Consider the following 11,877-nt stretch of genomic DNA (forward strand, 5'->3'; position numbering starts at 1 on the left):
TGTCCTGGAGTCTCTTAAAAGACCCTATCGTATCCGCCTCCACCACCGTCGCCAGCAGCCCATTCCATGTACTCACCACTCTCTGCATGAAAAACATTGTCACATTGGGGTGCTGGGAACGGACCCAAATGCAAGACACAGACACTGAAGTACAAGGAACAGGAATTGACTAGAGTAGGGACGTGATAGGACTCAGACCAGGAGCATGGACAAGAACGCAGACTTGGCTAGGGAAAGCAGGACCGGGACTAGATACCATAGACTAGGTGGCAAGGCTTAGACTCTGAGCCCAAGACTGAACAAGGACCCAGAAGCTGGGTCTTGCTTCAGGCTCAGACCCCAGTACGAGGCAAGGACATGACATGGCTTCAGGACAGGACGTGGCTGGGGTCCTGGGTCCTCGAAGCTTGGCTGCGGGGTCGTCGAGGCTGGGGTTGTGGGAGCTCGGCTGCGGTTGCGGAAGCACGGCTGCGGGCTCGTCGAGGCTGGGGTGGCGGGAGCTCGGCTGCGGGCTCGTCGAGGCTGGGGTTGCGGGAGCTCGGCTGCGGGCTCGTCGAGGCTGGGGTTGCGGGAGCTCGGCTGCGGGCTCGTCGAGGCTGGGGTTGCGGGAGCTCGGCTGCGGGGTCGTCGAGGCTGGGGTTGCGGGAGCTCGGCTGCAGGCTCGTCGAGGCTGGGGTTGCGGGAGCTCGGCTGCGGGCTCGTCGAGGCTGGGGTTGCGGGAGCTCGGCTGCGGGCTCGTCGAGGCTGGGGTGGCGGGAGCTCGGCTGCGGGCTCGTCGAGGCTGGGGTTGCGGGAGCTCGGCTGCGGGGACGTCGAGGCTGGGGTTGCGGGAGCTCGGCTGCGGGCTCGTCGAGGCTGGGGTTGCGGGAGCTCGGCTGCGGGCTCGTCGAGGCTGGGGTTGCGGGAGCTCGGCTGCGGGCTCGTCGAGGCTAGGGTTCCTGGAGCTCAGAGACAGACTAGGAACCGAACATCAACATACAGACGGTACTTATCCTTCGACATGCCGGGACTCAACTTCATCTCCACACCAAAGTGGGACAGGTCTCTCTGTCAGGTAACAGCAGAGCAGCCAGTCTTACCCAACAGAGGCAAGGACAAGACAAGACAGGACCCCCCACAGGGCAACAACAATATGTCCTGACTTACCCCACAGAGGCAAGGACAAGAGAAGACAGATCCCCCCACAGGGCAACAGAAAATCAGCCTAGCTTATCCCACAGAGGCGAGGAAAAGAAGAGACAAACACCAAAGAACAACAGACAATTCCATCTCTGCTCCAGGGTAGCTCCAAATCTCAGTTCAGCCAGCAAACTCAGCTGGCTACAGAAACAGCCGGATCCTTACTTAGCTCAGAGTGGCTGGCAGCCACTCAGCTGGCCCAGGAAACAGCCAAATCCATACCGCAAAGAGGCCACACTCATGTCCTCAACTACATCAACGGAGCTGTAGTGGACTGTGCATCAAGCTTCAAATTCCTTGGTGTCCACATTTCCGATGATCTCACCTGGTCCCTGAACTCCTCCATCCTGATCAAAAAGGCTAAATAATGCCTGTATTTCGTGCAGAGCATCAAGAAAGTTCACCCCTGTCCAAGGATACTGATGGACTTTTACCGCTGTACCATTGAGAGCATACTCACCAGCTGCATCTCAGTGTGCTATGGCAATTGTTCTCTATCGGACCGTAAAGCACACCACACTCCAGTGTGTCGTGAAAACTGCCAGCGGATTATCACACCCAATTGCCCACTATTGAGGACATCTACTATAAACGCTGCCTGGGCAGCGCGAAGAGCATATTCAAGGATGCTTCTCACCCTAACCGCGGACTTTTTACTCTCCTCCCATCCGGTAGGCACTACAGGAGCCTCTGCTCCCGCACCAGCAGTCTCAGGAAAAGCTTCTTCCCTGAGGCTGTGACCCAACTGAACCTCACATCACAGTGCTAAGCAATATTGGACTGTCTCAGCACTTTTAAATTTGTATGCTGTAGCACTTACTTTTTATTCCCAGTTATTTTGTAAATAATACTATTCTGTTGCACTTCTGGTCAGATGCTAATTGCATTTCACTGGCTTTGTATCTGTATTCGGCAGAATGACAATAAAGTTGAATCTAACCTAATATATATTGTTTGAGTAATCATTCTTGCTCTTTAAATAATTCATTATGTATAAACACAAGATTGCATACGTCATACCGCTACCATGCAATATGTCCACGCCTCACTTAGAGTAAACACAAATTTGGACTCACAACTTGCACTCTCATCTCTTCCTTTCAAATTAGTTTAATGTTATGAATTTACAAAAAATAAAAATCAAGACTTGAAGATCTGAGCTATAGAGAAAGGTCAAATGGTTTAAGAATTTATCCACTGATGTGAAGGGGAGTGAGAGGAGATTTGATACTGGTATGCAAAATTATAAAGGGTATTCATAGAATAAATTCAGGCAAGTTTTTTCCACTCAGGCTGGGTGAGACTAGAACAAGGGGTTATGGGCTAAAGGTGAAAGTTAGAATGTTTATAGGAAAGATTTGTACATGCACATGTGATAAATAAATGAATCTGAGTATCTGTTTGTCAAATGTCATTCATTAAGTGTAAGAATGAATAGCTGTGATATTTGGACACTAAGAACTTATACACTGCAATGCAATCATGACAAGTAAAGCATATTTAGTGAAGTAAATGAGACAATATTGGAAACTCTGAACACATCAGAAAACTATAGTGAGAAATAAAGATATGAAGTAAAATCTGACAAATTTCTTGTGCTCTCGTAATGAGTCAGCATTTGAAAGCTTGTAAAATCTGCCTTGCTTCTCTCATACTTTTGGCACCATTGTCTCCAAACACCTCACTTAAAGCGACTGCAAGCTGCTGATATTTCTGCAAGTTTCTACTGGTAATCATCCTTGTTGAAGTCAGCACAGAATATTTGTTCCAATTGTCAAGTCTGAACACACGGCAGAGCAGCATATCAAATACATGTTTGTATCTATATATCTATCTATCTATATATCTATCTATATATATATATCTGTATCAGATTCAATATCCACATTGGCAGGCCAGTGGTGCAATACAACCTTGGTCGCTGGATACCTGAGGCGGCAACTGTAATTGCCACGTCACTCTTGCACCCCATTTGTTGATTGAGATTACAGCATTCTATAAATGCCAATTATTATGCCAGAACAGAAACACAACTTTTTTGTTATAAACATAATTCATATAAGCAGAATTAATTTACAAAATAAACCTGTTTAGGCAGAATCCAATTTTTAAGCAGAGACAAGTTTAATACGGCTAAATTCCTGATCTGCTTGATTCAGGTAAGACTGGCATATTTAAGACACCTCTGGGTACATACCAAGCCCAAACAATGAGCTGGCCTTCCAGAAGTTTCTAATCCATTTTGGGACTGCACTTTAAACAGCAACATTTGCTTCTGTTGCGTATTGAACAAAACTTGTGTGCCTGAGCAAACAGAGAAAAAGACCTGAAGATGTCTATTAATTTTGGAAGAATTGTAAGCTCGCTATTCAATCCTCTATTTTCATTGTTGTCCTATATTTATAGTAACCTTAAAAACCCGATTATACCTTCAATCAATATGTCCGGCACAAAGGGTAATGATGGCTCAACAATAAATAGTTCTAATTCAGGAAATTGCAAAATTTACAATGGTGGAATAATGAATTTTAATCAAAATATTACCATTAATATCAACAATATTAATGATGGAGAGAAAGTATCTATTAAGGGGCTTCCACCAGCTGTTTGACCTCTAACTAATTCAAGACTTAGTTTCAAATTGAAAATTTTGCATTACAGCCGCACAGGACAAAGTACAAATCTTTTCCAATGTGATCAGAAAACAGTTATGGAAGAAATGATTAAGTGTAATCTTGAATTGGTTGGGGTGCAAAATTGCTATTAATCAAACTATTTCTCGAAAACCTTTCCAATGGACCACACAGCTCTGACAGAAACCTACACGTGCACAATTGCAGATTATTTTTATTCTCATGCACTGGAATTATTTGTGAATTCCCCGCTCGAAACTTCGACTGCACTTTCTTCCGTAGATGCTGTCAGCTCTGCTGAGTTCCTTCAGCACTGTGTACCTATTGCTTGGATTTCCAGCAGCTGGAGATTTTATCTTGCTTGGATTTATTGGTGAAACTCATTTTAACACTGTTGCTTTTTCTCACAAGTTTATAAATGGAGTGCCTGCATCATAACCTCAAGAAATAATGTAATCTGTTTTGGTGTTAAATAAAGGACGTTAACTAGCATCAGTTATTATTTGTGTTATTTCTATGTTACTTTTGTAATTTAATGACTAAATACTGTGTGCCACAGTTCCCGAGGGGATGTAGTATTGTGTTGCAGGAGAGAGATGTCAAGTGAGAAGAGAGTGGGGCATTCAGGACATTAGGCATACCACACTTCCTGCGGATACACTGGAGTGTGTAAAATTAGGCACTGGGCAACATTTAGAAACATCGAAAACCTACAGCACAATACAGACCATTTGGACTACAAAGCTGTGCAGAACATGTTCTTACCTTAGAAATTACCTAGGGTTACCTATAGCCCTCTAATTTTCAAGCTCTATGTACCTGTCCTGGAGTCTCTTAAAAGACCCTATCGTATCCGCCTCCACCACCGTCGCCAGCAGCCCATTCCATGTACTCACCACTCTCTGCATGAAAAACATTGACACATTGGGGTGCTCGGAACGGACCCAAATGCAAGACACAGACACTGAAGTACAAGGAACAGGAATTGACTAGAGTAGGGACGTGATAGGACTCAGACCAGGAGCATGGACAAGAACGCAGACTTGGCTAGGGAAAGCAGGACCGGGACTAGAAACCACAGACTAGGTGGCAAGACTTAGACTCTGAGCCCAAGACTGGACAAGGACCCAGAAGCTGGGTCTTGCTTCAGGCTCAGACCCCAGTACGAGGCAAGGACATGACATGGCTTCAGGACAGGATGTGGCTGGGGTCCTGGGTCCTCGAAGCTTGGCTGCGGGGTCGTCGAGGCTGGGGTTGCGGCAGCTCGGCTGCGGTTGCGGGAGCACGGCTGCGGGCTCGTCGAGGCTGGGGTGGCGGGAGCTCGGCTGCGGGCTCGTCGAGGCTGGGGTTGCGGGAGCTCGGCTGCGGGCTCGTCGAGGCTGGGGTTGCGGGAGCTCGGCTGCGGGCTCGTCGAGGCTGGGGTTGCGGGAGCTCGGCTGCGGGCTCGTCGCGGCTGGGGTTGCGGGAGCTCGGCTGCGGGCTCGTCGAGGCTGGGGTTGCGGGAGCTCGGCTGCGGGCTCGTCGAGGCTGGGGTTGCGGGAGCTCGGCTGCGGGCTCGTCGAGGCTGGGGTTGCGGGAGCTCGGCTGCGGGCTCGTCGAGGCTGGGGTTGCGGGAGCTCGGCTGCGGGGACGTCGAGGCTGGGGTTGCGGGAGCTCGGCTGCGGGCTCGTCGAGGCTGGGGTTGCGGGAGCTCGGCTGCGGGCTCGTCGAGGCTGGGGTTGCGGGAGCTCGGCTGCGGGCTCGTCGAGGCTGGGGTTGCGGGAGCTCGGCTGCGGGCTCGTCGAGGCTGGGGTTGCGGGAGCTCGGCTGCGGGCTCGTCGAGGCTGGGGTTGCGGGAGCTCGGCTGCGGGCTCGTCGAGGCTGGGGTTGCGGGAGCTCGGCTGCGGGGTCGTCGAGGCTGGGGTTGCGGGAGCTCGGCTGCGGGGTCGTTGAGGCTCGGGTTGCGGGAGCTCGGCTGCGGGGTCGTCGAGGCTAGGGTTCCTGGAGCTCAGAGACAGACTAGGAACCGAACATCAACATACAGACGGTACTTATCCTTCGACAAGCCGGGACTCAACTTCATCTCCACACCAAAGTGGGACAGGTCTCTCTGTCAGGTAACAGCAGAGCAGCCAGTCTTACCCAACAGAGGCAAGGACAAGACAAGACAGGACCCCCCACAGGGCAACAACAATATGTCCTGACTTACCCCACAGAGGCAAGGACAAGACAAGACAGATCCCCCCACAGGGCAACAGAAATCAGCCTAGCTTATCCCACAGAGGCGAGGAAAAGAAGAGACAAACACCAAAGAACAACAGACAATTCCATCTCTGCTCCAGGGTAGCTCCAAATCTCAGTTCAGCCAGCAAACTCAGCTGGCTACAGAAACAGCCGGATCCTTACTTAGCTCAGAGTGGCTGGCAGCCACTCAGCTGGCCCAGGAAACAGCCAAATCCATACCGCAAAGAGGCCACACTCATGTCCTCAACTACATCAACGGAGCTGTAGTGGACTGTGCATCAAGCTTCAAATTCCTTGGTGTTCACATTTCCGATGATCTCACCTGGTCCCTGAACTCCTCCATCCTGATCAAAAAGGCTAAATAATGCCTGTATTTCGTGCAGAGCATCAAGAAAGTTCACCCCTGTCCAAGGATACTGATGGACTTTTACCGCTGTACCATTGAGAGCATACTCACCAGCTGCATCTCAGTGTGCTATGGCAATTGTTCTCTATCGGACCGTAAAGCACTCCACACTCCAGTGTGTCATGAAAACTGCCAGCGGATTATCACACCCAATTGCCCACTATTGAGGACATCTACTATAAACGCTGCCTGGGCAGCGCGAAAAGCATATTCAAGGATGCTTCTCACCCTAACCGCGGACTTTTTACTCTCCTCCCATCCGGTAGGCACTACAGGAGCCTCTGCTCCCGCACCAGCAGTCTCAGGAAAAGCTTCTTCCCTGAGGCTGTGACCTAACTGAACCTCACATCACAGTGCTAAGCAATATTGGACTGTCTCAGCACTTTTAAATTTGTATGCTGTAGCACTTACTTTTTATTCCCAGTTATTTTGTAAATAATACTATTCTGTTGCACTTCTGGTCAGATGCTAATTGCATTTCACTGGCTTTGTATCTGTATTCGGCAGAATGACAATAAAGTTGAATCTAACCTAATATATATTGTTTGAGTAATCATTCTTGCTCTTTAAATAATTCATTATGTATAAACACAAGATTGCATACGTCATACCGCTACCATGCAATATGTCCACGCCTCACTTAGAGTAAACACAAATTTGGACTCACAACTTGCACTCTCATCTCTTCCTTTCAAATTAGTTTAATGTTATGAATTTACAAAAAATAAAAATCAAGACTTGAAGATCTGAGCTATAGAGAAAGGTCAAATGGTTTAAGAATTTATCCACTGATGTGAAGGGGAGTGAGAGGAGATTTGATACTGGTATGCAAAATTATAAAGGGTATTCATAGAATAAATTCAGGCAAGTTTTTTCCACTCAGGCTGGGTGAGACTAGAACAAGGGGTTATGGGCTAAAGGTGAAAGTTAGAATGTTTATAGGAAAGATTTGTACATGCACATGTGATAAATAAATGAATCTGAGTATCTGTTTGTCAAATGTCATTCATTAAGTGTAAGAATGAATAGCTGTGATATTTGGACACTAAGAACTTATACACTGCAATGCAATCATGACAAGTAAAGCATATTTAGTGAAGTAAATGAGACAATATTGGAAACTCTGAACACATCAGAAAACTATAGTGAGAAATAAAGATATGAAGTAAAATCTGACAAATTTCTTGTGCTCTCGTAATGAGTCAGCATTTGAAAGCTTGTAAAATCTGCCTTGCTTCTCTCATACTTTTGGCACCATTGTCTCCAAACACCTCACTTAAAGCGACTGCAAGCTGCTGATATTTCTGCAAGTTTCTACTGGTAATCATCCTTGTTGAAGTCAGCACAGAATATTTGTTCCAATTGTCAAGTCTGAACACACGGCAGAGCAGCATATCAAATACATGTTTGTATCTATATATCTATCTATCTATATATCTATCTATATATATATATCTGTATCAGATTCAATATCCACATTGGCAGGCCAGTGGTGCAATACAACCTTGGTCGCTGGATACCTGAGGCGGCAACTGTAATTGCCACGTCACTCTTGCACCCCATTTGTTGATTGAGATTACAGCATTCTATAAATGCCAATTATTATGCCAGAACAGAAACACAACTTTTTTGTTATAAACATAATTCATATAAGCAGAATTAATTTACAAAATAAACCTGTTTAGGCAGAATCCAATTTTTAAGCAGAGACAAGTTTAATACGGCTAAATTCCTGATCTGCTTGATTCAGGTAAGACTGGCATATTTAAGACACCTCTGGGTACATACCAAGCCCAAACAATGAGCTGGCCTTCCAGAAGTTTCTAATCCATTTTGGGACTGCACTTTAAACAGCAACATTTGCTTCTGTTGCGTATTGAACAAAACTTGTGTGCCTGAGCAAACAGAGAAAAAGACCTGAAGATGTCTATTAATTTTGGAAGAATTGTAAGCTCGCTATTCAATCCTCTATTTTCATTGTTGTCCTATATTTATAGTAACCTTAAAAACCCGATTATACCTTCAATCAATATGTCCGGCACAAAGGGTAATGATGGCTCAACGATAAATAGTTCTAATTCAGGAAATTGCAAAATTTACAATGGTGGAATAATGAATTTTAATCAAAATATTACCATTAATATCAACAATATTAATGATGGAAAGAAAGTATCTATTAAGGGGCTTCCACCAGCTGTTTGACCTCTAACTAATTCAAGATTTAGTTTCAAATTGAAAATTTTGCATTACAGCGGCACAGGACAAAGTACAAATCTTTTCCAATGTGATCAGAAAACAGTTATGGAAGAAATGATTAAGTGTAATCTTGAATTGGTTGGGGTGCAAAATTGCTATTAATCAAACTATTTCTCGAAAACCTTTCCAATGGACCACACAGCTCTGGCAGAAACCTATGCGTGGACAATTGCAGATTATTTTTATTCTCATGCACTGGAATTATTTGTGAATTCCCCGCTCGAATCTTCGACTGTACTTTCTTCCGTAGATGCTGTCAGGCCTGCTGAGTTCCTTCAGCACTGTGTACCTATTGCTTGGATTTCCAGCAGCTGGAGATTTTATCTTGCTTGGATTTATTGGTGAAACTGATTTTAACGCTGTTGCTTTTTCTCACAAGTTTATAAATGGAGTGCCTGCATCATAACCTCAAGAAATAATGTAATCTGTTTTGGTGTTAAATAAAGGATGTTAACTAGCATCAGTTGTTATTTGTGTTATTTCTATGTTACTTTTGTAATTTAATGATTAAATACTGTGTGCCACAGTTCCCGAGGGGATGTTGTATTGTGTTGCAGGAGAGAGATGTCAAGTGAGAAGAGAGTGGGGCATTCAGGACATTAGGCATACCACACTTCCTGCGGATACACTGGAGTGTGTAAAATTAGGCATTGGGCAACATTTAGAAACATCGAAAACCTACAGCACAATACAGACCATTCGGACCACAAAGCTGTGCAGAACATGTTCTTACCTTAGAAATTACCTAGGGTTACCTATAGCCCTCTAATTTTCAAGCTCTATGTACCTGTCCTGGAGTCTCTTAAAAGACCCTATCGTACCCGCCTCCACCACCGTCGCCAGCAGCCCATTCCATGTACTCACCACTCTCTGCATGAAAAACATTGTCACATTGGGGTGCTGGGAACGGACCCAAATGCAAGACACAGACACTGAAGTACAAGGAACAGGAATTGACTAGAGTAGGGACGTGATAAGACTCAAACCAGGAGCATGGACAAGAACGCAGACTTGGCTAGGGAAAGCAGGACCGGAACTAGAAACCATAGACTAGGTGGCAAGGCTTAGACTCTGAGCCCAAGACTGGACAAGGACCCAGAAGCTGGGTCTTGCTTCGGGCTCAGACCCCAGTACGAGGCAAGGACATGACATGGCTTCAGGACAGGACGTGGCTGGGGTCCTGGGGTTGCGGGAGCTCGGCTGCGGGCTCGTCGAGGCTGGGGTGGCGGGAGCTCGGCTGCGGGCTCGTCGAGGCTGGGGTGGCGGGAGCTCGGCTGCGGGCTCGTCGAGGCTGGGGTGGCGGGAGCTCGGCTGCGGGCTCGTCGAGGCTGGGGTGGCGGGAGCTCGGCTGCGGGGTCGTCGAGGCTGGGGTTGCGGGAGCTCGGCTGCGGGGTCGTCGAGGCTGGGGTTGCGGGAGCTCGGCTGCAGGGTCATCGATGCTAAGGTTCCTGGAACTCCGAGACAGACTGGGAACCGAACATCAACATACGGCCGGTACTTATCCTTCGACAAGCCGGGACTCAACTTCATCTCCACACTAATGTGGGACAGGTCTCTCTGTCAGGTAACAGCAGAGCAGCCAGTCTTACCCAACAGAGGCAAGGACAAGACAAGACAGATCCCCCGACAGGGCAACAGCAATACAGCCTGACTTACCCCACAGAGGCAAGGACAAGACAAGACAGATCCCCCCACAGGGCAACAGAAAATCAGCCTAGCTTATCCCACAGAGGCAAGGAAAAGAAGAGACAAACACCAAAGAACAACAGACAATTCCATCTCTGCTCCAGGGTAGCTCCAAATCTCAGTTCAGCCAGCAAACTCAGCTGGCTACAGAAACAGCTGGATCCTTACTTAGCTCAGAGTGGCTGGCAGCCACTCAGCTGGCCCAGGAAACAGCCAAATCCATACCGCAAAGACTACTCCAACAATTGGCAACAAGGCGCCATGAAGCACTGGTCCTCCAACCAGGCCTAGAGATCATAAATGGTTGCAATAGCCTTCCGTCAGAAGGTTACCCCCAAGGGGACTAACAGGACAAACCAGCAGCCCACACTCAATTACAAGGCTACTTATATTGCAAGCCCAAAGATGGGAATCAAGTGCCTATGATTAACTCAAACAAGGGACAGCTGGAAGACCCGGAGTCCTGAGTCCACAGACCGGACAGTGAACCAGAATGCGCACTTCATGGACCGGACCATGACAAATTTACCCCTAACATCTCCTCTGTACCTATTTCCAAGCACGTTAAAACTGTGCCTCCTCGTGCTAGCCATTCTAACCCTGGGAAAAAGCCTCTGACTATCCACAGGATCAATGCCTTTCATCATCTTACACACCTCTAGCAGTCACCTCTCATCCTCTGTCGCTCCAAGGAGAAAAGGCTGAGTTCACTTGACCTATTCTCATAAGGCATGCTCTCTAATCCAGGCAAGATCCTTGTAAATCTCCTCTGCACCCTTCCTATGGTTTCCACATCCTTCTTATAGTGAGGCGAACAGAACTGAGCACAGTCCTCCAAATGGGGTCTGACCAGGGTCCTATATAGCAGTAACATTACCTCGCGGCTCCTAAACTCAGTCTCATGATTGATGAAGGCCAATGCACTGTATGCTTTGTTAACCACAGAGTCAACCTGCACAGCAGCTTTGAGTTTTCTATGGACTTGGACCCCAAGATCCCTCTGATCGTCCACACTGCCAAGAGTCTTACAATTAATACTATATTCTGCCAGCATATTTGACCTATCAAAATGAACCACCTCACACTTACCTGGGTTGAACTCCATCTGCCACTCATCAGCCCAGTTTTGCATCCTATTAATATCCTGCTGTAACCTCTGACAGCCCGCCACTCGATCCACAATACCTCCAACCTTTGTGTCACCAGCAAATTTTCTAACGCATCCCCTTTTTATTAAATAAGTTACGTTTAATGAGAGTCGCGATTTTATGAGTGGGATTGGTGAATTCCAGATGAAGGGACTCAACTAGCTGAAAACCCGACTGGTTACTCTTTTTCATAGATGCTGCCTGGCCTGCTGAGTTCCCACAGCATTGTGTGTGCGTTGATTTGCAGCCAGTTGGTTTCACCGCCACTCCTTCCATAATATGTCCATTCATCTCTCGACAGTGAACTCCTCCAGCTGCTGCGTTACTGAGACCAAGGCTTGGGCCT

The 11,877-nt window shown here is 47.1% G+C and overlaps 1 protein-coding gene across 1 annotated transcript; it reads right to left on the reverse strand.

Annotated features, from left to right (window-relative positions):
• Window positions 1–368: 368 nt before the first annotated feature.
• LOC134346000 (uncharacterized) lies at window positions 369–2,916 on the reverse strand. The gene is made up of 2 exons (XM_063047340.1): window positions 2,835–2,916; window positions 369–892 (listed from the first exon to the last, which is right to left on the reverse strand). Exons 1-2 carry the CDS (start codon window positions 2,914–2,916, stop codon window positions 369–371), a joined length of 606 nt encoding a protein of 201 aa, XP_062903410.1.
• Between the last annotated feature and the right edge of the window lie 8,961 nt (window positions 2,917–11,877).

This window comes from Mobula hypostoma, chromosome 4 (genome assembly GCF_963921235.1).
Source record: "Mobula hypostoma chromosome 4, sMobHyp1.1, whole genome shotgun sequence".
Classification (NCBI taxonomy): domain Eukaryota; kingdom Metazoa; phylum Chordata; class Chondrichthyes; order Myliobatiformes; family Myliobatidae; genus Mobula; species Mobula hypostoma.

Bases quoted from the DNA above. Each gene is read 5' to 3' on its own strand.
- LOC134346000 (XM_063047340.1), bottom strand. From the start codon at position 2,916: ATGATTACCAGTAGAAACTTGCAGAAATATCAGCAGCTTGCAGTCGCT. The intron at 893-2,834 runs GTATGAGAGAAG...CCGCAACCCCAG, and splicing joins TGGAGACAATGGTGCCAAAA to CCTCGACGAGCCCGCAGCCG.